General features: G+C 36.1%; 1 protein-coding gene across 1 annotated transcript in view; it reads left to right on the top strand.

The window, feature by feature from the left end:
- The window catches only part of SVEP1 (sushi, von Willebrand factor type A, EGF and pentraxin domain containing 1), a 153,427-nt gene extending 131,379 nt beyond the window's left edge, over positions 1–22,048 (top strand). The window contains exons 41-48 of the mRNA XM_081065226.1: positions 1,296–1,359; positions 4,676–4,849; positions 6,619–6,795; positions 9,854–10,024; positions 11,443–11,538; positions 13,354–13,449; positions 15,713–15,806; positions 20,544–22,048. Of these exons, the coding sequence (XP_080921352.1) occupies positions 1,296–1,359; positions 4,676–4,849; positions 6,619–6,795; positions 9,854–10,024; positions 11,443–11,538; positions 13,354–13,449; positions 15,713–15,806; positions 20,544–20,565 (894 nt within the window). The 3' untranslated portion in view covers positions 20,566–22,048. The remainder of the gene's footprint in view (positions 1–1,295; positions 1,360–4,675; positions 4,850–6,618; positions 6,796–9,853; positions 10,025–11,442; positions 11,539–13,353; positions 13,450–15,712; positions 15,807–20,543) is intronic.
- The last annotated feature ends 3,863 nt before the right edge of the window (positions 22,049–25,911 follow it).

Genomic DNA, 25,911 nt, shown 5'->3' with positions numbered 1-25,911 from the left:
TATAATGAACACATTGGTTTTTCAATAAAAATAAAATAATGAGTACATACTTTTAAGAAACATTTAATTTTATAGAATGAATTATTTTCTAGGAAAGTCAGGACACTATCCTTCTACCAAAGTCAATGGAATTTTTATAGGTGAAGATTTATCAGCAATTAATCTGAAAGCTCAAAGAAAATACCTTTGAATAGAAGAATAAGGGTGAAAGTCATCAGTCAATTCAGATAAAAACCAAAGTACAGGCAATAGTTTCTTTTCAGACATCTTGCTAGTTTAGGACACAATTTCAAGACAGTGAGATACCCAAAGGCCTCTGAATAATGAAAAAACATGACAAAATCCATATGCTGAAGTTCATATATTTGACTTAGAGTCAAGCCCCTAGAACCCAGTCTATTAACACATAATGTTACAAAATTTTATTTATCTTGTTTATTATTCCATAGCTTAAGAATTTAAAGTATGGAGAAGGGTTATGATTAGGAACAGTGATGATAACCATAAAAGAAGAATAAGAAAGAAGGAAGAAGCAAAACTCATCAAAATTGTATCTAGACATCAAACAACAGTGATCTTAACCTGTGTAAAAGCCTGTAATAGCTATAGGGGCAAACAGTCTGTATATCCCCCAAGAATAATGGAATATTTAAAAAATAATACAAAAAGTATATTCAGTATAATAATTATCAATAAATTTTTAAGTAAATTATATTCATTTTACTCTATTTCAGAAGGCAGGAAAGTAAATTTTAGAAAGATTTTACTCAAAATATTTAAAATTTTAAATGCGTGGGTCCTTAATGAAGTAAGTTTATCTTTAATGGAGAAATTACAATTGTTGAAAAATTCAGTCCTCGTACCAATAAGGTATCTTGCCATGTTTCATGTTCAAGGGAGTAAAAAACAAAAACAATTTCATTCTTTGCTGTACCTCTAAGTATTGAAAAACAACATTCAACTCAAAATAATTTTAAAATATACTAAGAAAATATAGCTCTGACATTTCAAACATATTCTTCAATTGACTATGGTTATAGCTAGTTGTCATTTAAATAGAAAGTGAAACAAAATCCCTTAATTATACTAGTCAGCTACAGTGTGCATTTTGAAGTAATTTGATGAAAACATTTTGAAAGCTTAAATCTACCCCTTCAACTATATTTACTTAATGAATTTATTTAGCATTCCAATGCCAAGAGATTCAAGTTCACAGCTAAGGTTAGTCTGCATTCCCTTAATAGCTTTTCATAGAGTTAGAATCTTGTCAATGACCTTTTCTCATTCATTCACAGGGGAACAGGGAACGCTTCTGTCAGGAGAACAGACAGTGGAGTGGAGGGATGGCAACATGCAAAAGTAAGTCAAATGGCCCTTAGCAGTCCCAAAAAATTATACTGAGGACACAGAACAACAGTGTGGCTGCGTTGCTTTTAGAAATCAGCTTTGTAATTAAAAAAAAAAAAAAAGACTGACTCCACAGACTGTATGACAGCATTTAATGGGCTTTTGCTCAAGGACACCAAACTAATAAAAGAGTCAAAGACTGTAGTTGAGATTAATGATTAAATTGGAGAGCACAAGATGACTGACTGGAATGGCAAGCATTGTGTTTAGAAACTAGTTAATTATTAATTTATTCACATTTAGGGTTCCCCACCCCCCTTCCCCCCGCAAATAATTAGACATTAGAAGGCTTAGAGCTGTTGCTTTTTGGTGACAGGACTGGCCAATGCTGACATCTTCTTAAAGTGATGTTGGCACATATGTCAAGTAAGTGAATATTTACATTTTTCATGGAATTTTACATTAACTCCTTCTCTGGGAAGAGCCAAGTATATTTAACAAGATGCGGGTTAATTCACATGACTTTATTCCAATATATAGTCCATATGATTCTTCTGCCAAAAGACCCTGTATTTAGATACAATAGTTACAAATCAATGGGGAAAGCTTTTAAATTTCTTTTTTCTTAATCCTGGGGGAGTCATCAAATTTTCAAACTGGAAGGGGCCTCTTAGATAATCTCATCTAAGCGACTTTTCAGACAATGTACCTGGACTAGATTGGACTAGATCAAGATAAATGTGATGTATTTACCTTGCTAAACGAGTAAATAGGGCTAGAAGTAAAGTGACCTGCCCAATATCAGAAATTAACGTGGTGGCGTAGCTTTCCTGGAACTCGAGGCACTTGAATCTTTGTTCCCTGTTGCTTCAACCATATTTTCTGGGGTAGATTAATGAGTGTATTTTATGTACACAGTAATCTTAAATCTTTTAAAAAACATTATATGGTTGAAACTCAATGGAGGGTATATGACTGTTTTTAGTTCTCAAAAACTTGTATAAATATTATATTGAAAAATACTTTTTATAAACACTGAGTAACATCTCAAGTCACAGAAATGTATCATTGGGCATTCCTGATAATAGTATCTTTTATCTCAATTGTTCATGATCAAAAGTGTGGGTGTGAACATATGTCCAGGGGAGGGGAGTGAGGAATGAAAAACAAATGTGTATCTGCGTAGGAAACATGAAGGGATTGTTTCAGTTTGCAGCAGGTTTTTTCAAATTATGACAATGGTAAGTATAGTTACCATCTCTGAAATGCAAGATAGTAATAAAAATCTCTATTTGAATCCTATTGTTTTCTTTCTTTTTCTAATGATTAATAAATAGTGATACAAGTTCTTTGCAAAAAAAATTAGAAAGCACAAATAAGCAAAAAGAAAATAATAGTTTTAATCCCACCACTCAGGGATAAAAACTATTGATAGTTTATATATTTTATTGTGCACTTTTTTCCTAGGCATATAAAAATAGAGATATTTCAGGGGGTGGGAAGTGTTCATACTGAGCAAGCTGATTTGAAAGATCCTTATATAATATTTACTAAATTATTAAATATTAATATATTGGTATATCTGTATCCATCAGATTTTAGGGAAGTCTGTTCAAGTCAGTAGGATTCCCTAGGCCAGTGTTTCTCAAAGTGTGGCCCACAGAACAGCAGCAGTCAATAGTACGTGGGATCTTGATAGAAATGCAGAATTTCAGGCCATACCCCAATCCTACTGAATCAAAATTGATATTTTAACAAGATTCTTAGATGATTCCTATGCACATTACAGTTTGAGAAGCACTGCCTTGGACCTATAGTTTTTAGCCTTCCACACATTGGACTATCCTGGGGAGCTTTGGAAAATTCCTTGCCAAATCTGTACCCTATGTCAGTTAAGTCAGACTCTGTGACCCTGCATCAATACGTTTTTAAAGCTTCCAGGTGGTTCCAAGGTACAGCCAAAGTTACCGTGTTCTGAAAATAAGACCTAGCCAGACACTCAGGTAATGCATCTTTTGGAGCAAAAATTAATATAAGACCTGGCTTTATATTATATTATGTTAGATAAGACCCGGTCTTATATTATAGTAAAATGAGACCAGGTCTTATATTAATTTTTGCTCCAAAAGACGCATTAGAGTTGATGGGCCAGCTGGGTCTTATTTTCGGGGAAACAGAGTAGGATCCGTGGTCCCAGCACTCACTGGGCTGAAAAAAAAACCCCAAAGAAGTCAGTTAGCATCTAGTAGAATGGCTTTCAATTCTGAGTGAGCATTAGAATCATTTGGGGAGCTTTTAAGCCAATACCAGAAGCTGGGTATTTCTGGTCCATTTAGTCTGAGACAGGACTTAGAGCTTCTCAGGGACTCTAATGTACAGCCAAAGTTGAGAATCACTAGTCTACACTACATCCTCCACCTTCACCAAGATCATAAAATTAAGACTCAAACCTACTTTTTAAGATTCTAGAAGGAATGACTCTGCTTTCCCACTAGCACGTTCCTGTTAATAACATTTCTACAAGTGCAAAACAATTCTTTATAAGTATACGAAAACTACCCATCAGTTTATGGAGTCTGTATATCCGTAGAAGCCATATAAAATGTCCTGTATCCTAATTTTCCCCAAGCTCGTGGTTCCCTGTTCTTTATACTTCCAATGATTTTATCTTTTATCTCCCCCTACAAGCAATATGACCTTGATCAAATTATTTAACCTCTCTATGTCTCACTTTTCTTCACCTATGAAGTGAGATCGTCTCAATGTTGTCATGAATAAGATTGCTAGATTTCGCAGAGGAAAAAAACAGCCATTTAAATTTACATTTCAGATTAAAAATAATTTTTAACATAAATCTATCGCATGTAGTATTTGGGGCATTCTTATTCTAAAATGTAATTGTTGTTCTTCCGATACTCACATTTAACTGGCCGGTCTGCATTTTATCAGGTCAACTCTATTGTAAGAAATAAATATGATAATGTCTGGGAGGTTCTTGGCCATGATAGCCACTTCAAAAAGGAGAATTCCTTTGTTTTATCCAACTGTTCATCCATACCCCCAGCATGATTAACAGCAAAAGGCAGCAGTATACATAAAGACAGCTGGAGTCAATTGGGCAAAATAGCCATATTTAATTGCCTGTGTGTGTTAATCCAAAACTTATGTGTGCTGGGATTTTTTTCCTCCTTCAATGCCTACCATTGTGCCTCACACATGACTAGGCTATAACATTGTATAAGGTGCATTGAGTACCTTCAGCAGTGATAGCAGAAGGCAAGAGGATTGGGAGAAGCATCTAATATGAGGCTTTGCTTTTTCTTTTTAGAGACCAGATGTGAAGCTCCACTTGGGTTTCTGAATGGGAAAGCGGAAGTTGAAAACACGACCACTGGACCCAGCGTGGTGTATTCCTGCAACAGAGGCTACAGTCTTGAAGGGACGCCTGGGGCATTCTGCACTGAAAATGGAACGTGGAGCCACCCAGTGCCTCTCTGCAAACGTGTGTGTTGACTTGAGGAGAGGTTTTAATTAGATTCCATTTCATGATTAGTTCCCCTAGAAGAAACTCCACTGATAAGTGCAATTGATCCAGAGAAAGCAATCTGTGCATATCCGAATCAAATACTATGTGGTATTTTAACAATCTACTTGTGTTTTCTAAAATATCCTGTCTGAGAATCAGTTCTTATCATATTCCTTGGCTGATTACAAGTTTAAGGCACTACGAGAAAAATGCAACTTAATGAAAAAGTTTTGATATAAATGTATGTATGACTGAGGTCAGACAATTAAGTTCGCGAACTCACCCTAGAAAAAGTGCTCCATACCTCATTGCTGAGTATCACTATGGTCACCTTCGAAGTACTCCCCTGGGGAAGCTATGCACCAGCACCAGCCCCTAGTCCACCCTTCAAAGCAATTTTGGAACTCTTTTCCTGGAATAGCCATCAGAGCTGTCATCGCATTACCCTTGATGTCCTGAATGTCGTCAAAATGTCTTCCTTTCAATATTTCCTTTATCTTTGGGTAAAGAAAGAAGTCATTGGGGGTCAGATCAGGTGAGTAGGGAGGGTAATCCAATACAGTTATTTGTCTACTGGCTAAAAACTCCCTCACAGACAGTGCCGTGTGAGCTTGTGCATTGTCGTGATGCAAGAGCCATGAATTGTTGGTGAAAAGTTCAGGTCATTTTCGTCTATCTTTGTCATGCAGCCTTTTCATTACTTCCAAATAGTAAACTTGATTAACTGTTTGTCCAGTTGGTACAAATTCATAATGAATCATTCCTCTGATATCAAAAAAGTTTAGCCACATCGTTGCAACAAGTTCGCAAACTTAATTGTCAGACCTCGTATAATGAATTTGGGGAAATGTGCAATGTTAATAAAGTATGTATAAATATAGTAAGTAAAGATAATTAGAACCCCTGGAATGAAAAAATTCTCAAGGTATAAGTTGAGAAAGCTCTGGTTACCGTTTAAAGCATTGTAACGCAGTAACTCAGCCTCTAAGGCTCCACTGACGCCTACCTCGCTCACAAAGACTTCCTTTGTGCCCACTGAAAATCAAAAACAAAAAAACTGAAATTGCCTAAAATATGTGTTGACATGTGTTCCACACATTTGCACTAAGAAATCCTTGTGCTATCATTTCCCGTTTTTCCTGCAGACCTTTAAAAATGAATCCATTTTTGTCAGTAAGCCTTGCAAACTCTATAACTTAAGTTCTCATGCCCTGCTTAAAATAGTGTGGGTCTGAAGTCATATTCAGGTCACTTAGATGTGTCTGATGATTCTCTGGTTCATCCTTCTGAAGGATATTCAGTAAAAGAAAGTAGAGTGACAGTGAGAAGCACTCACTCTCTTCTTAATATTCTTTAGCTACTAAGGGAATGTTTGATACACTCCTCATTTCCAGTATGCCTTTGGTTTCCCCAGTGCTGATCAGAGAACAATCTAAAAAATACTGTGACAATCTAAAAAATACAACTTCAGACAACTATTTAATTTGCTATCTTAGGGGCATAGGACCATGCGTTTGTGGTTGAACAACTTAGTCTTTTGAGATCTTATCTGATTTTCATCCTTACAAATAATTTCATGGGAATGCAAAACAATTTTGAGTTTAATGTTTGAAGTTCTATATTTTTAAGCCTCACATTATCACCACTGAGAATTCACCTCCTTCAGGGCTCATCCTCTGCCTTCAAAGAAATCAAGTAAGGAAAGAGGGAAAATATCAGTAAGCATTTTCTTTCCTTTTTAACAGCAAATCCATGCCCTGTCCCTTTTGTCATCCCTGAGAATGCTCTGCTCTCTGAAAAGGAGTTCTACGTCGATCAGAATGTGTCTATCAAGTGCAGAGAAGGCTTCCTGCTCCAGGGCCAAGGCGTCATTACCTGCAATCCCGACGAGACGTGGACACAGACAAGTGCAAGATGTGAAAGTAAGTCGACAGGTGGAATCTAGGTCACTGCATTCGTGCAGAATGTTTTCTCATCTTTGTGAGATTATTTTCAATCAAGTAATTTAATTGTAGATACTTAGATCTCTGCCTTATCATGCTTATCAGCTCATAGGTTGACAATCTTAAAAATTCAGAAAAAGATTTTTGAATTCCAAACGTCAAAAGAAAAAAACTTTCCAGAGATACGCTAAAACCTACCTGACCAGGATTCACTGAACAGATTTTCAAATGTGCTGTTCTAAGAACAACCAAGATATTAAATCTAAAATACATACTTTTCTCTACATTGTCAGAGACCCCAAACTATCCTTTAATTAGCTATGAATGCTTTGCAAGACAAAAATTATTCCGCAGTAGTTCTCCACCTGCGTCAGAACCACCTAGAGGGCTTGTGAAAAACAGATTGCTGTCCCCCTCTCCCCCAGAGGCCTAGAGTTTCTGATTCAGTAGATGAGGCCTGAAAATTTGCATTTTTAACAAGTTCCCAGGTGGTGCTGATGGCAATACTGCTGAGGCTAGAACCACAACTTGAGAAATTCTGGGCTAGCACCATGTTGATCTAGGCCATGTAATCTGGCGGCGTCTCTTTCTGCCTTATGGTAACTCTTGACACTTCCCACACTTAAAACATCTCCCTGCCCAACATCCTGCCCTCCAGACTTCCTTGTAGTTCAAGGTACTCCCTCTACAGCAATCAGTTAACAAATATTCATTGAGACTAACCAGATGCAAGGCACTGGGCTACATAGTATAAGAATCTATTGTGTCCACAATGACCTGCGTCTTCAGAACACTTGCATTCCAACTAATGAGATAAGAAATGTGCATACTGAAGGCCATAGGGATTCTGGAATCAGAGAAGACCTGGATTCGAATTCTAGCCTCAGAATGTTCTAACTCTAAACTTATGCTAGTACCCTAACTTCTCTGAGACTTAGGACTCTCGTGTTAATAGCATCAATAATACCTATCTGATCAGTTTGTTTTGAAGAATAAGTGAATTGGTATCTATTAGTAATATCTCCTTATAGTAAGAGATACACCAAGAACCCAAGTCCCTGAATTTTCAACTGGCAGCCTCCTGTAGCATTAGAATTTTTATTTTACTCCTGGCAAGTGTGTATTATACTTTTAACTGGGATTTGGGTTCTAGATCCTTACGAGATCTACCCCTAAAAAAATGGAAAGAACTAACCAGGTATAGGTCTTGACCCTCTAGTCTAAAGCCACCAGCCTGAACTAAAACAGGCCAAGTGGCCTTATTCTGCCTGATTGGTCTTGGCTCCTTGAGGCTTACCACTCAGGCCAGTAGAGGAAAGAGCAGGAGAGACATGCACTCATTACAAATGGTGCTTTATTTAGTGCACGCTTAATTATTCCTCAATATTCTTGAGAGGATCACGGTTGCCTTGGAGAGAAGAAGACTGTTTCCATGATTGTTTGCTATCCTCAATCCCTCTTTGGTGTTTTCTATTAGGCAGGAAGTCTTTGGCTTAGCAGAAAATATCTTGCCTAAAAAACCTGAGCAGCCACTTTTCTCGTTCCTTTTGCCTCCTCCTATTACGTATTCCTACAAATCAGTGATTAAAATTTAGTGTGCAAGAGAATTGCCCAAAGAAAGTATGTAAGATGCAGTCATAAGCTAGAAACCCCAGAAATTGACATTTTTAAATAAGAAGCCAAGGCTAAATCCCGTACAAGTGGCCCGAAATCCATGCTTTGACAACCACTTGTATAAAAACCTACCGTCAGCTCCCCATGGACTTTCTACAGGCCCCTGCCCCAACCTGGGAGCTCTTTTTCTCTGATCCACTCAAGCTTTGTAACGTAGTCCAAATGCCACTTTTACTGCGATTCATACCCTGAAAATCCTGAGCATAATCAGTTACACTCAACTTAGTAATAGTAACTTATAGTATATTGCTGGTTTATATTCAGTTTAACTAATTCAAATTAGTTGCTCCATTTCTCTGCAGTACAGTATGCAGAGCTCTACTATAGCTTTTTAAGTTGTATTGCAGTGTTCTTTATCTTTCCCCTCTTATCCGAGCAAAAGGACAGCATTTTATTCATTTATTTCTTTCCAATTTCTGATACACAGTAGGCATTAAAACATATTCGATATCCAAGTAATTGAATGAATATTTTCATCCACCTTAGAAGGAAAAGAAAATGTTAAAAGATGGGTACAAATTCGTCATCCTCTCTGACAAGTTTTGAGTAGTATTATATCCACTAAGTGACCTTTTAAAGCTAGTTCATGCAGATTCATCTAAAAGTTAGACTTATGCAAAATGGATACTGATGAGAGTCCTGTCTCCAACTAGCCACCACAGAATAACTAGTTATCTCAAGGCTTCTCATGAAATTGTCAAAGCAAAATTAGTTATAAAAATTTTCATTTAAATATACAATATAAATTTTTCAAAGGGAGGTTTGTCATTTGATCTAACACATTCCAAAAGTAGAGTCACTGCTTTAGAGTCTCAAAAGAAGGGAAACTAATGAGAAACCTTGAATGTCGTAAACCCCATCAAGATGTGTAAATTGAGAGTATCTATAGCCTAGAGACAATAGTCCTTCCTTTGCTCATTTTTCAAATATGTATCAAGGCCCATTGCATGCCTGGCACTGTTCTAGGCACTCCTAAAACAGGCTTGATGGGATATACAGTACTGCAATGAATGATTTTTATTCTAAAATAATGGCCTACAAGTAATCCCCATGCTTCTACCCTTTCAATTTGCTAAGCACCCAGCATTTAAGTTCTCTTGCAGCTACATCTCTGGCAAGGTGCAAGAGCTCATTCTTGATCTCCTACAAACTTCTTGCAAACCAGCTCAGCTTCAATACTGGAATGAGAAGAGAAAACCTTTGATCTTGCATACCTAATTTTTGATATGCTTAGGTGAAAAGGTTACCTTTATGTGTTTTATCTTTGCTCTTAAAATTAATTCAGTCTTAGGGATGAGACTGCGTTCTTTCCCGTCCACTGCTGGGTGAGTAGCACAGGCTTGATTGTTTTATTTTCCTGTAGAAATCTCGTGTGGTCCACCAACTCATGTAGAAAATGCAATTGCTCGAGGCGTTCATTATCAGTATGGGGACATGATCACCTACTCGTGTTACAGTGGATACATGTTGGAGGGTCCCCTAAGGAGCGTTTGCCTAGAGAGTGGAAACTGGACATCACCTCCTACTTGCAGAGGTAAGACAACATTTGAATGGTTATTTCTTAGTGAAGCTGTAGGGAAATGTACATGGAAGTCTGATGTAACCAACAACCAGTATGCGTGCTATTTTACTTTTTCTTGGCTTTAAATTTTCTCTTGACATCTGTGTCATTTTCCTTTATGGGTATGAGTTTTGAAAGCTTGCACACAGAACTCTTAGATTCTAGGCGTGAAATTCTGCAAAATAGAAAGAGGTAGACGGTAAAGTGTCCTTCTAAAATGTATACTTTTCTAATATATGATTTTTTTTAAAAATCATGATAATAATTCCATTAATTCTACAAATGTTTACTGAAAGTCAGAAACTATACTAGTAAGTATGACAGGCATAACCGAGGAAGTGAAAGAATAACTAAGTTATTAGATGGGTTGTCCACATGGCCACAAGGACAATGATCAGATTTGGATCTGGGGCAAAAAGACCAAATGACTTATAGGGTCAGGGAGAATTAAGAAAACCAATGAATGAATGGCATGAACCTCAAAAGTGGTAAGGGTTATTGCAGGAGAAAGGATAGTAATTGTCTGGAAGCAACAATGAAATACGAGGTCACCAACACACGGGATATAAGACAATGTGCAGCCTCCTCTTGCTGAATGGCATCCTCAAGGAATAGACCAGGTTTCACTTAGAGTCAGAAGTCAGTGATGATGGTGTGTGTGTGTTCGCTTGCTTGCTTGTTTCCTCACTTATTTGTTTTAAGATACTGAGGGACAGTGGCAGGACCAGAGAGCTACTGGCCATCACAGGCCCCTCTTGGAAGCACATTTTCAAATCTTCTGGAAGGGGCATTTCCCCTGGTCCAGATCAAAAGAGACTATCCTTTGTATAAACCACCTTGACCCCTTGTACCCTAAATCCCCAAATTACTAACACCTGGAAAGCCATATTCTCAGAACTGCCTATGCTTGTTATGGCCCTCTTGAGCCCCTCACGTTCATCCCCAACCAAATCTTGAGGTTTGGTTTTGTTTTCCTTCCTTAAAACTTGACTCAAGGATATACCTTGTTTCCCCCAAAAATAAGACCTAGCCAGACAATCAGTTCTAATGCATCTTTTGGAGCAAATATTAGTATAAGACCCGGTATTATATTATGTTATGTTGTGTTGTGTTGTGTTGTGTTATGTTATATGTTATGTTATGTTATGTTATGCTATGCTATGTTATGTTATGTTATATTATATCATATTATATTGTACCCGGTCTTATAGTAAAATAAGACTAGGTCTTATATTAATTTTTGCTCCAAAAGACGCATTAGAGCTGATTGTCCATCTAGGTCTTCTTTTTGGAGAAACATGGTATTATACAATGTAAGCAAGCAATGCAGTTTCCTGACAACTGCCCTTCCGTAGTTCCCTAGATTTATGACCATTCTTCTTCTTTTGTAGCTGTGTGTCGATTCCCATGTCAGAATGGAGGTATTTGCCAACGCCCAAATGCTTGTTCCTGTCCAGACGGCTGGATGGGGCGCCTCTGTGAAGAACGTGAGTCTGTCCTCCAATCCTACTTTGAGTCCTGATCATTTTCATGGAAGCTGCCGACTCAGGGGAGTTACTACGAACTAGCTTTAGTGGCGGCAGGAATTAGCTTGCTTATCCCATAGCAGACCAGACAAAGCGGCTAGGGCTGCTCTGAATATGTCAATTAGTAGCAGAAGATCTAGAATATTAGTGACCTTGAAAATACAGTTATCAAGATCCATCAAAGTTATCCCCACTTTCCTCTTGGCACAAACTTCCAGGAATCTTTTGGGGAAGGAGCTTGCCATGGAGGGTTTCCTAGCTTTTGTCTTCCTTCATCTGAAGTCTGTGTATGTACTGTCTTACTCATTGCTACCAATTCATGGCATGGCCTAACCTTGTACTTTGCAGATAATATTTGCAGCCCACCATTCACTCTCTTTCATTAAGAGAGAGTGAATGAATTAAGGAAAGTTCCCAATTAAGGAAAGAAGGAAAGTTGGCACTCCCATGTCTACAAATTGCTTGGTAAATTAATATAAAATTTTGATCCTCATAAAAATAAATTTCAATTTGAACTTCCAGGAGATGTAAGTGATTTTAAATGTTGTCTTTTTTTATGTCTAAACGACACTTTGTTTTAGTATCTTTAAAAAAATATGTGCTGGTAAAATGATTTCATGTTTCATTTGGAATGGTGTATGTAAACCACTTTAAGAGTCAGCAGTGTGATGGCCATTGGTCCGTATCAGTTTTTTCTAAGATCAGACATTTTATAAGAGATTCTAAAAATTTTTTAAGTGTAACTATTTCAACTAATCTAGAAAGAAAAATATAAGATGGAAATAAATTTAAGTTGCTAACAACTCACCAAAGCAAATATTCTCACCACAATTAAGAAAGAAGAGAAATCGCCTTTTTCTTTCTTCTCCCCATCATTCCTTCCCGCTTAGGGCTTTCACACTTGACCTGCTGTCGTGCTAATTGTCCAAAGACACGGTGAACATTTACTCTGGGTGCCCTAACAACAGGCCACTCAGGTCACTGAGCATGTGTCTGCCCTCCTGGGTTAGACCAGAGCTTCCCGAGCTTTCATGTGCATACAGCCCGTCTGGGAGATGCTGTGAAATGCAGATTCTGATTCAGTAGGTCTAAGTTAGGACCTAAGATTCGGCGTTGCTCGTGAAGCCCAAAGTGATGCCAGTGCGTTTGGTTGGAGAACCATGTTTTGAGTAGCAAGTAGCAATAGATCATCTCACTCCTTTTTAAACAAGACTATGCCTCTTGACAGAGCTCAGTAATTTCGAGTAGGAGGAATGATTGCCGTGGAGGGTGTAGGGAAGGGCTGATTCAGTCAGCGTCGGCCCTCAGTGCCAAGGAAACAAAGGGCGAGTCGTCCCATCACCACTAATGTGTTGCCAACATCAGCCTACAAGATAGCGGTCTGGCTCCCATTCTCACATTTAATTCACGACAAGAAGAGAGCCTCAAGACAGCCAAACCCTATTAAAGCATTCTATGTCATCTGTAATGGAAATTTGACACTATAATAGATGGAGAACATTCTGCTTATTTTGTGAAGGGAAGGCAAAGCACTTAGCAGATGTTGATTACAGTGTGTCCTCACCGAGGAGTGCACTTGGCATTAGCCATTGCATCAGGTTAAGGGTCCAGACACTTTCCTAACTGTGTTTTCCCAGTGATACTTATTAATAAGCAAGACAGACATGAAGGTTATCTACCGGGTCATACAAGGTTTTAGTCCGCCTGAAAATGTTTTTTTTTTAACATATCTGCGTGTGTGTATTTTGATCCAATCCTTTTCCGACTCCTTTCTAGCCATATGCATTCTTCCCTGTCTGAATGGTGGTCGCTGTGTGGCCCCTTATCGGTGTGACTGCCCTCCTGGCTGGACTGGGTCCCGCTGCCATATAGGTAAGCCTCCTCTCACAGTCTGTTTTCTTGGCGACTTGGCTCCACAAAGCCCTAGAGGACACTGAAGAGTGGGACTCGGATTCAAAAATAGCAGTGAAAAAAAAGGGTACCTACATGTCTCAAGAAGGCCTTAGAATGGCCCTTTGAACGGTGGTCTCAGTGCTGACCTCTGTGACTGCCTCAGAGGCACCTTTCGGGCTCACATACCCAAGAAGAGCAGCCAGGTTGACTTCGTCATCAGCTTCCTGCCTGTCATCTGCCCTGTTTTTCAGAATGTAGAGACAACATTATGCAGAGGTTCCGAAGAATAGTTATAATTAATCTCTATGAAGTTAAATGACAAAATTCATGGTAACTATTTAGAAAGAACAAGCTTCTAAATAAATACAATTTAAGTTAAAGTGAAAAAAACTCATCAAAGAGATCATTCCTTATCATGGACAGAAGTAATGAACTGTTGTTGATTGATGGCTGACAAGCACGTCCCATTAGCAACCCTTGCCTATCTCAAAAATAGCATTTATCCCAATATACTTTGCTATTTGTTTAATTGCTTATTGATCTTTGATTATCAATCTATCCCCACCCCCACGAGATCACATGCTTCTTGAGGCAGGAATGTTTCTTTGTGACCTTTATATCCTCAGTACCTAGCGTATACTGCCGGCATATGATAGGTTTTTCAACAAATGTCTAATAAATCACTCAGTTAAAATGATACATTTTTACCTTTCTAATCTCCAAGTTTTTAGGCAGCTGTTAAAAGAATGAAACTTGCTGTATTTACTTAGTATTAGCTCTAACACTTCACCGTCTCTCTTGTAAACAATATTTATACCAGCTTCCCAGTGGGGTAAAATGTAAAACAGAGCAGACTGCTGATACCAGAGCTTGTCATGAGTTCTAAGGCTGGGCGACCATATAATTTAGCTTCCAACTAGGACATTTTTGTGAGTGACAGGGGCACTATTAATAAGTAAACCATGGAAATGGGAGTGAAAGTTACTGTCACAGGCAAAATAATATGTGCAGTCACACTACCTAAAGCCAAACGGGAGCCATCCACTAATGTAGAAAAGGAAAATGTACCAGAGGCTGAATTTGTTTCTTAATTTTCTTTTATTTCATTGCAAGTATATGCATTCTGTTTGCCTACTGTTAGTCTTAAGGCTCCCAGAGAACTCCCCAAGGCCAAAGATTGGTGTTTTACTTCTTGTCCTCTTTCTTCCCACCCAGTGCTTATTAAGTGCCTGGTAAAAAAGCACTTTTTCTTGTCACCCCAATAAATAATTTTTTTAAAAAAAGCACTTTTTCCCCATATTTTATGAATGAGTCACTAAAGAAGTGACATTAATTTATATCTCACCAAAGATGAGTTTTTCATCAAGGGAAGTTTATCTTTCCAACCCCTAATGAGGCTGAAATAATGAGACCGAAATGTTTCTCATTTCCCTCAAGCATTTTATTTTCTTCCTATAGGGCATTCTCCTTTCTCTTTGATATGTTAAATTGTCTGGTGTTAGTTCTTTATCAGTTTTAGCATCCTTAGGTGTTTTTTTTTTTTTATTGTTTTTGTTTTTAACAAATAGATTCATGCAAATGAAGAGTTTGGTTTTGAGACTGTGGATTTGTGAGAAAGATGTCTATATAGCAAATCTTCAGGTGCTCACTTGGGGTTTCTTCTGTGACTCATTTTTAACTCTAATCCAGGTTCTATGATTCCAATTTAAGCTGGCAAAAGTCATGAAATGTGTTTCCTGGCAAACAGAAAGGGCTTTTGAATCATCTGTTATTTTAGACAACCTATGTGCCTGATTTATTGTCATGAGTTAATGTCTGATGTGATTACTCAATCAGTCAGTTCAGTGCTACCTCCCTTAGAGATTTACAGTCTAATGAAGCATGTGAAAATTTTACAGTTCAAATTTTACAGTCCAATTGGTTGCCTCAATGAACAGATTAAAGAAAGGAAAAAAAAAATCCGTGGACTTGAAGTTATCCGCAAAGATTTCAATACAGAGGTAGAACTTAACCCGTGGCTTAAATATGAAATGTGACTGGCTTGGAAGGAAAAACGGGAGGTGGTGCCACATAATGACATGAGGTCAAACCAAGTGGCAGAAATGCTTCATGCCAACAGTCTGTAAGGAATGGTGGCTGCCAGAGCAGTAAACAGAGTCAAATCTTATTCTTCATCCTTTCATGGATGTCTTCAGAAGGGCTAAGTAGTAATTAACTAAACGCATGATTTTTTTCACCTCAGCCGTTTGCCAGTCTCCCTGCTTAAATGGTGGAAAATGCGTAAGACCAAACCGGTGTCATTGTCTCTCAGCATGGACGGGATATGACTGTTCCAGGTAAGAAACCAAAAACTAAAGTTTATAACATGATGAGATCAAATTTCAAGTGAAGTTGTCCCAAGAGCCAAAAGGTGTCGCTAGTGTGAGTGTGAACATTTTGTAGCCAAAAATGTCCAAGTTGAGATACACTCTGTACCTTTGAACTAAAGCCAACACAAAGAAATATTACGGACTGACAAATAAAACAATTGATATCTGAAAAGTAAATGATTTTGTGCTCAGTTGGGCAGCACATATAGTACAATTGGAATAACACAGAGAAAAATCAGCATGACCCCTGCATAAAAATGACACACAATTTGTGAAGCATTCCATAATTTTCTACCAAAAAAAAACAAAACAAAGGTTAGTTAAACTAATAAATTAACTGCCTTCTCGAACAGAAGATTGTATCCTTCATATGCAAGGTTGTAAAATAAATAATAAAAATACATTTAATTGATTTTCATTTGCATTCCTGACTACAATAAATATAATATTGAAAGTGATGATAAGAAATGTTTATATTCAAGTCAAAAATTTTTTCATATTTTTAGTGTATATATATTTAGTATTTAATGAACTATAAGAAAATTTATGTAAGTATATGTTCTGTCAATTGGTTTCTAATGTCTAACTAGGTAAATACCATGGTTGAGAAAAGATTATCACCAAAAAAAGTCGAAGGGAAAATGGATAAAAATAATTTAAGGATTTTTTTTAAATTGTTAATTGACATACATTATATTAGTTTCAGGTGTCAAATATGATATTTGATATTTGTATATATATATTGTGAAATGATCACCACAGTAAGTCTAGTGAACATTCATTGCCATACATAATTACAAAAAGTTTTTCTTGTAATAAAACTTTTAAGATTTAGCAACTTTCAAATATGCAATGCATTATTAGTAACTATAGTCACCATGCTGTACATTGTATCCCTGTGATTTATTTATTTTACAACAGGAAGTTTGTACCTTTTGACTACTTTCATCCATTGCACTCACTCACCCCCCCTAACCCTAGTCTCTTACTATCACCAATCTGTTCTCCGTATCTATGAGTTTGTGGGTGTTTTGTTTTTGTTTGTATAGATTGCACACTTAAGTGAGACCACAAGGTATTTGTCTTTGTGTGACAGATAGAATAATACCCTCAAGATCTATCCAGGTTGTTGCAAATGGCAGTATTTGCTTATTTTTTGTATGGCTGAATAATATTCCATTTTAGATAGATAGATAGATAGGTAGATAGGTAGATAAGTAGATAGGAACATTTTCTTTATCCATTCATTCTATAATATCAATGGACACTTAAATTGTTTCCATGTCTTGGCTATTGTAAATAATGCTGCAGTGAACATGCGAGTGCATAAATCTTTTAAAGTTAATGTTTCTGTTTTTTTGGATAAATACCCAGAAATGGAATTGCTGGATCATATGGTACTTCTATTTTTATTTTTTTGAAGAGCCTCCATACTGTTTTCTGTAGTGGCTGCACCAATTTACATTCCTACCAACAATGCACAGGGGTTCCTTTTCTTCCACATCCTCACCACCATTTGTTGTTCCTTGTCTTTTTGATAATAGCCAGTTTAACATGTGTGAAGTGATATCTCACTGTGGTTTTGATTTGCATTTCCCTGATGATTAGTAATGCTGAGCATCTTTTCATGTACTTGTTGGCCTCCCATGTGTCTTCTTTGGAAAAAATGTCTATTTAAATCCTCTGCTCATTTTTTAATCGTATTGTTTGTTTTTTGGCTTTGGGTTGTATGAGTTCTTCATATATTTTGGATATTAACTCTTTATCAGATATACGATTTGCAAATATCTTTTCCCATTCAGTAGGTTGCCTTTTCATTTTGTCGATGGTTTCCTTGGCTGTGCAGAAGCTTTTTAGTTTGATGTAGTCCCACTTATTGGTTTTTGCTTGTGTTACCTTTGCGTTTGGTGTCAAATCCAAAAAATCATCGCCAAGATCAATGTCAAGGATATTACTGCCTATGTTTTCTTCTAGAAGTTTTATGATTTCAGGTTTTACATTCATTTTGAGTTAATTTTTGTGAATGATGTAAGATATTGGTCCAGTTTTATTTCTTTGCATGTGGCTATCCAGTTTTCCCAACACCATTTATTGAGAAGACTATCCTTCTCCATTGCACATTCTTGGATGCTTTGTCATAAATTTGTTGACTGTATATGCAAGGGTTTATTTCTGGGCTTTCTCCTGTGTTTCATTGATCCATGTGCCTGTTTTTATGATAATATTATACTGTTTCAATTACTGTAGCTTTGTAATATAGTTTGAAATTAGGACACATGATGTCTTCAGCTTTGTTCTTTCTCAAGATTCAAACTTTTTTAAATCTCAGGAAATGTCAGATATATTGCATTATACCATGGATAAAATATTTTCAGTATTAAAATATTGTCCTCATAAATATTGCAATCTTGGAATAATACCAACTTTATTTTAATTTGCAATGTACATCATTGTATTACATCACTTAGGTTTATATAGTATACATATACTTCCATCTTATAGAAATCATTAAAAACAAAAGGATATTTCCATATTCGTTTTTAAAAATGGGAAATTCAGTTAACTGAAAACAGCCCTTATTTTTCCATTTCCTTTTATTTCATTTTTTTTAAATTTATTGGAGTGACAATTGTTAATGAAATTACATAATTTCAGGTGTACAATTCTGTATTACATCATCTATAAATCCCATTGTGTGTTCACCACCCAGAGTCAATTCTCCTTCCATCGCCATATATTTGACCCCCTTTACCCTCATCTCCCACCCCCCAACCCCCTTTTATTTCATTTTGATTGGAATGTCAAAGTCAACCTGCAAAGACAAAAATCTACTTAAATACAAACCTAATTAATGAAAAATCTGTCTTGTGCCAGTGAACTTCCTCATATCACCTCAAGCATATGCCGTCTCTGCAGAGAGAAAAAGATAAACTGAACCCCAGAGAGCAAACTTGGATTGTACAAGCATATTTAGAAGCTTCCAAGAGAAAAATCATAGTTTTACCTGAGAGTAAAGTTGGAAAAATATAAAAAAATGAGAGTCAGACTTAAATGGATATCTGGGGGAAATGAGAGAAAATAGAAAAGGGAGAAAGAGAAAAAAGGAAATGATGAAAGGAATAAGAATGACACTGACTTCGAAAAGAACAGGAAAAGTTTATAACATTCTTATAATATTCGACTTTATATTTCAACTCCTTCAAACAGATGAGGAAAGGAAACCCAGAGTTTGTGTGGTTCCCTAACTTCAAAATACTCCCCAAGGAGTCTTTCTTGATGAGGGGAAGGGTAGTTATTATAATAGCTTATGTGAAAATACTGTCTAAGAGAACAAAATCTACATTTCTATGTAAAAGTTTGTTAAAGGAATCCAAAAAAAATATGGCAACTGAAGCCAAGAAGTGTATCCACATTCAAGGAAAAGTCAGCTTCAACCCAGAGGATGGGAATCCGTCCCCCTCACCGCCTTCTTTATTCTGTGATCCATTTTTCTAGAAGACCTATATTAGTTAGGACTCTCTTATTGCAGCTCTAACTAGCTTAAGCAAAGAAAGGAATTTGTTATCACAATAGAGGGACCTTGCGTGGAACCCAAATACTTGGGAAGGCTGAACATCAGGAGGATCAGACTGAGCAACCTGAAGCCTCTCCATCTCCTGTCTCACCTTCTCTCTCCAGTATCCGTTCCATCTTCTCTCTGGCTTTTTCTGCTGTTCAGTTTACAAAGGACAGAATTGCGTACAGCTCCCATGTTTTATAAGTCATACTACAATATCCACAGAAATAGTGTCCTGACCCAGTTTAAAAATCCAGGAGAAGAACTGAACTAATTGGTCCAGATGGATTTAAGGGCCCACCACGGATCAGTAAGCTGTGGTTCTAGGTTGGGTTATGTTGTACTAACATGAAGCGTTATTTTGTCAAAACCTTTACCTTACCTTTGGGTAAAGGGGAGGAGAGGCTGGCAATTCCCAGAAAAAAAGAAAAGTGGAATATAATTCCCTGAAATGGGAGGGGGAGAAAGCTTTTCTGAGAATTCCAAACAATAAATGTTTGCAAATAACGTTTTATTTCCTTCTCTCTCATGAGATTAAGTGCCTTCAGGATTATGTCTCTCATACTTAGCACAGGCACAAAAATTGATGCTCAATAAATTCTTGCTGACAAATGGAGCAATTTCCAGGCATCTGTGACAGCTGGTGGATAAATACCCTGTGGCATCCATTAAATCCCTCAATCTGTAATCTTTCCTACTGATGAAGAAGACTGGCCTGGTATTGCTCCCAGATAGTTCAACCCCTAAGAAAGAGACTGTGTTTCCTCTAATATCTATGTGCCTCTTCAGAAAGTTGATCCTGAATGAAAACCATAAATAAAAACCAGAGATTATTAATGTTGTAAGTGATCCTCAGGTTCACGAAGTCCAAATCCCTCATTTTACAGAAGAAAGGATTATCAAATAGGAAACTGGTGACAGAACCAGGATTAAAACTCATGTCTGCTCGTTATCAGACCTTTTCATAAGTTAGCACCGGTTCTCCATGACCCTTAGTTCTCTCAAGGAATTACTCCCATTCATACAAACAATGCCGCGGAAAATGCCCAGGTATCGGAGCCTTTTAATTCTGTTTTAATCAGCCCCCAAAGGGCTATTACCTCTTCAGTTCAGTCCTTTCTGTTGAATCTCTTTGTTTTTTGTTCCAGGAAAAGGAGGACTGGGTTTTAACCACTGCACAAGCAACCAGCTCTCCTAAAAGCAGGATCATCTCTTCCTGGTAGAGTCCTGGGCATCCTGGAACTTACGCAAAGAAATTCCAACACGGTGCTGGGTCTTGTTTTGTTGAGTAAACTTGTTATTTGGGGTTTACTTTTTTATTTTGTGTTATATTTTGTTATTCTTTGTGACATACTTTCTTACATGTTTCCATTTTTAAATATGCCTGTATTTTCTATATAAAAATATATTAAATAGATGCTGCTCCACTCTCTTGAAATGTACATACTCTGCTGTCGATTGGGAAAGTTCCTGGTACACATTTTTATTCAGTTACTTAAAATGATTTTTCAATTAAAATATATTTTGCTACTAAATAATGTTTTGCTGGATGGTGCCATTTTGTGAAGTGACCACAGAATAACGAAAAGCATTAATGATTTTTCATGTATGCTCCTGGCACAAAACAGGGTCACATGTAGTGTACCAAGAAATTACAATGAAGAAGACCCCCTTCATTCTAGTTCCATGTTCTTTACAATATGTGTAACAATAACTATTGGACCTACTACTCTCCACACAGAATGCTGTCCTGGTACTAACAGCAGCCTGACTAATTCACTTCCCAACTTTTGGAAAGCCATAGGCATCTACTTAGTGGATGGGGGGAAAGGCATAATGACTATGATTCACAATATAAAGTGTTCCCCTTCCTTCTCACATCTGGAATTAAAAAAAAAAAAAGCTAGAACTGGAAGATTCACAGAGAGCACTTACTGGGTCATAATCGTACAACTCACTGCTTTGGGAGAAAAGAGATAGGAATAGGAGGTAAGGGACAGGGAAGAAAAAAGGCAAATGGAAAAAGTTCCCCAGAACTCTGCTCCTAGTCCCACCTTCAAAAAAAGAATTGAATCTGCCCAAGGCAGAGCTGTGCTGTTCCTTAGTCTTCCCCTAAGTCCATCATTATACTTCTACCAGGATGAAGACTTCCCCAGACTTCTGGAAAATAAAGCCAAATACTAGGTTTTGTTTAAAATAGGAAAATCATAATCAATGCATCTCCATCCTCTGGGAGAACTGCTCCCACATAGGGTACAGGGTGCATTGTAACACTGTAAAGAAATGAAGGAATGGTAAACAGGATTGTGATTGTCCTAGTGGTTCTGCTCACTGCCCTGCACTTCCCTCAGCTATTGACAACTCCTCTCTTCTCCTGGCATTCACTCTCTTGACCAATCTTATGCTTATGAGTATACCTTTTATTTAGTTTATTTATATCCTATCAATTTCCAAACTATGTTGATCTTTGTCATCTATAATCATAAAATTATACAATAAATCTCAAAATCCAAGTAACAAAAAGAAAGGTGGCACCAGAAGATTTAAGCTCATGAAAGCCACTGCAATTGAAAACGAAACTCAGTTCTGAAAGTACTAAATAGAATGTGTATTGGGTTGCTTTGAATAGATTAAAAGATCTATATTTCACAGTAAATCAATTAGTTGTATTACACAGACAGTACAAGGAAGTAACGCACCATCCAGGTGCGGTTTGCAAATGTATGAGGGTCTACAGATGTAGAGTTATGAGAACAATAATACTAAAAGTTGTTGAAGAATGTTATTTTTTAAATCTTCAGTATAGATTATATTCACAACGAATTCTTGAATTTCCAAAATAGAAGTAAAGTGTTAGTCCAGCTTACCAAACCACATCTGTTTCAAACCATCTAGAACCAGTCCTACAGTGAACCATTAAGTGCTTTCCTTTAAATGAGAAACAAAGCAAACAGGCTATCCTCATTGATCTTTTTTTTTTTTTTAGTTTTATTTTATTTTATTTGTTTTTACATCCCTCACACCATGAGCCCCCCCATCCACCACCACCCCGACCTCACACTGAGCCATCACATTATACACATAAAATTATAGTTGGCATTCATTAATGTCCAGCCTCTGGTGTACAATGCCATGACCAGGCATCCACAGCATCCCTGATATCCTCATTGATCTTAAACATCATCCTGTGAGTTCCAGCCAAAGCCATAGTACATAAATTTATAAAACAAATTAAAGGTATAACAATTAGAAAATTAAGAGCCACAATTTTCATTTTGGCCAAAGATACAATAATATATTTTGCAAGATGAAAATCCATTACAAGAAACACTGAGTCCAGTAAACTGGATGGTTACATGATAAATATACAAAAGCAAAGAGCTTTCCTGCATGTCATTTATAAATCGAAAATATACTGAAAAATATTTATTCACAGTATCAGTAATATATGTATGTACATATATATGCATATGTATGTATATATTATATAAATAAGAAATTATGTGGTCACAAGGAAGAACATTATTAAATTATATCTATAAACATTTATAAATGCTCAAAGAATGAGAGGAATTGAATTTCCTGGGTGAGAGAACAACATGTCTTAAAGATGTTGACTTTTCCCAAATAAATTGTAGTCATAATGTAATTCCATCCCTAATTGCCATATTGGACTTTTTCTTTCGGGGGGTGGAGAGCAGGGAGGAATGACCAAATTATGTATTCTAATGTTCATTAAGAAATAAAAAGGAAAATTAAAATATTTTAAAGAAAAATCAGGAAAAGGACCATCTTTACTAAAAATAAAAAATGCTGCAATAATTAAAATAGTGCATGCTGGATCAAGAATCACAAAAGCATCAATGCAATAGTCTATACATATAAATTCAAATATTCTATTTAAAAACTCATAAATGATCAAGAAGAAGTCAATAGTGGGATTTTTATTATAAAATAGAAAAAAGTGAGAGAAGTATTGATTAGATAATTGGTAAATTATCGAATTGGCATTGGATAATTGGTAAAAATCTTTTAATTTGTATTCTTACTATGTAACAAAATAAATTCAAGGTGCATTCGGGAGTTAAATAGCAATATTAAAACCATAAAGATCGTGTTTTAGAGTTCTTCCCAAGAAGAACTTGAAGGCTAATATAAAAACCTTCTAAACCTAGAAGTTAGAGAAAAATTAAGTAGGAGTGATGAGCAGATTCCATAGCATAAGTAAATTAAATAAAAAGTCTGGATTTCATTAAAAGAATAATCAAAATGTAGACACATTTTTATGATGGACCAAGAAATAATGTTTTTATTATAATATCTTTATTATGTAATTGAAAAACAGGTATGCAATTCAGAAAAACAGACAACTCACCAAAGAAATGCAATAAATTCATATGTGTGTGAGAAAATGTTCAGCCTCACCAATATGATATGCAAATTCAAACAGTGAGAAACCATTTTGTCTATCAGATTAGCAGTAATTTATTTTTAATGTTTATAAACAATGCTGGCAAATGTGGATGAAATTGAAAATTTTATACATTGTCAGTGAAATGTAAATTGGTTTAATAAATTTAGAAGGCACTTTGACAAGGTGTATCCTTGAAAGTATTTTTATATGCTTTGCGCTAATATAAAGCAAGTTTTTGGCATAAAGAAGTTCATCAAAGCATTATCATTATTGGTGAAAATGTGGACATGGATGAAAGGTCCAACAATAAAGACCTCTATGCTAACTTAAGCACATTTCTGAATTACGTATTATGTGGCGTTCAAAAATCATAACATGGAAAATGCATATGGTGTAAGGTTAAATGAGGGAAAAAGCAAGATATAAAATTTTCCATACTCATAAGTTTAAAAATCTAAAAAAATAATGCATATGAAGATAAGAAGGAAAAATGCCTAAGGTCACAGAGTAACTTGAATTAAAACTGAAATATGCCTGGCCCCAAATATCTGCCTTTTTTTTTAATCTGGCATATTCAAACACTACTTCTTAACTTTGGAATATTCATGTGCAAACATAAAATAGTTAACAACAAGATAAATAAACAATACAGTCAAATGGAATATGGTTTTCGCCACAAGAATGAAAATATTGTTCAACCATAGTAAAATTACTCCTACCCTATATCATAGAAATGTCAAATACTAAAAGCCATATGATCATTTTAATAAATGTAGGAAAAGCTTTTGGAAAAATTTAAAGTCTATTCTTAGTAAAGTCTCTAAAACTTAGACTAGAAAGATATGTTTCTACTCTAGTAAAACTTTTCAAAGTAATGTTCATCATGCCTAATGATGTTAAGAACCAGTAGCTGACTAGGAAATTAGCTGAAGACAGTGAATTAGGGTGTACTATGGCCAAATAAATTTTAAGTTTCTGTGGCTTCTCAAAAAAAGACAAAGGATGTAGCAAAACCAAACATAATTAGGGGACAAAAACTAAAGACTGACATCAACCTTGGGAACCTTGAAAACATGCTAAGTGAAAAAAGCCAGACACAGAAGACCATGTAGTATATGATTCCATGCTGCAATAATTAAAATAGTGCATGCTGGATCAAAAATCACAAAAGCATTATGTGAAATGCCCAGAATAAGCAAATCTACAGGGACAGATGATGAGGAGGGAGGATGAAGAGTAATTCCTAATGAATATAGGATTGTTTTTTTGGCATGATGAAATGTTCTGCAATTAGGTAGTGGTGATAGTTGCACAACTGTGTGAATATACTAAAAACCACTTAATTGTACACTTTCAAAAATTTTTTAAATAAAAATTTTAAGGATCCACAAAAGAAACAAATATATCTGACTACAAAAATATGAAAACTTCTCTAACAAGTCAAAAATTGCCATAAACTGAATATTAATACCAAGTAAAAATATTCATGACAAAATAGACATCTAAAACATTATGATTTAATACATAGCCATAAGAAAATACTTTGTTTTGGGCACAGATACGAACAAGCAATTCACTAAAGAAGAAATATAGATAGAAAATGAGTAGTCTCGCTAATTACAAAAGAAATGCAAAATAAAGTTATGTAAATTTTTACCTAACAAATTGGCAAAGATTTTGTTGATAGTGGCTGTAGTGTTTGTTTAAATGATAATATGTAGTCGGCTATTAGATGAAATCATTGTCTTGAACTTCTGCAAGGAATTTAAATTAGTACAACGTTTGAAACATTGGCAACATATATCAAAATTTTTAAAATATGCATGCATACCTTTTACTTCCATAATTCCTTGTGAGAAGGAATCACATAAAAAAATCTGACTTAGAGGCAAATATTTATGCGCAAAGATAATTATCACAGCATTTGTAATGTTAAAAATCAGCAACAGGTTACATAACTAGAAGTCCTGAATTCGTTATGGAATTCATGGTATATTTATAGGATTAAATATCATATTTACAGAGTTTTAATAACATAAAAATCATTATAGCATAATGTTCAATGGAAAACAAGATACAAAATGTCTTTATAGTGTGCTCTG

The sequence above is a fragment of the Rhinolophus hipposideros genome, assembly GCF_964194185.1.
Source record: "Rhinolophus hipposideros genome assembly, chromosome: 11".
Classification (NCBI taxonomy): Eukaryota; Metazoa; Chordata; class Mammalia; order Chiroptera; family Rhinolophidae; genus Rhinolophus; species Rhinolophus hipposideros.
The sequence above is the reverse complement of the archived record's forward strand: the minus strand, read 5'-3'. Positions and strand labels throughout refer to the sequence as shown.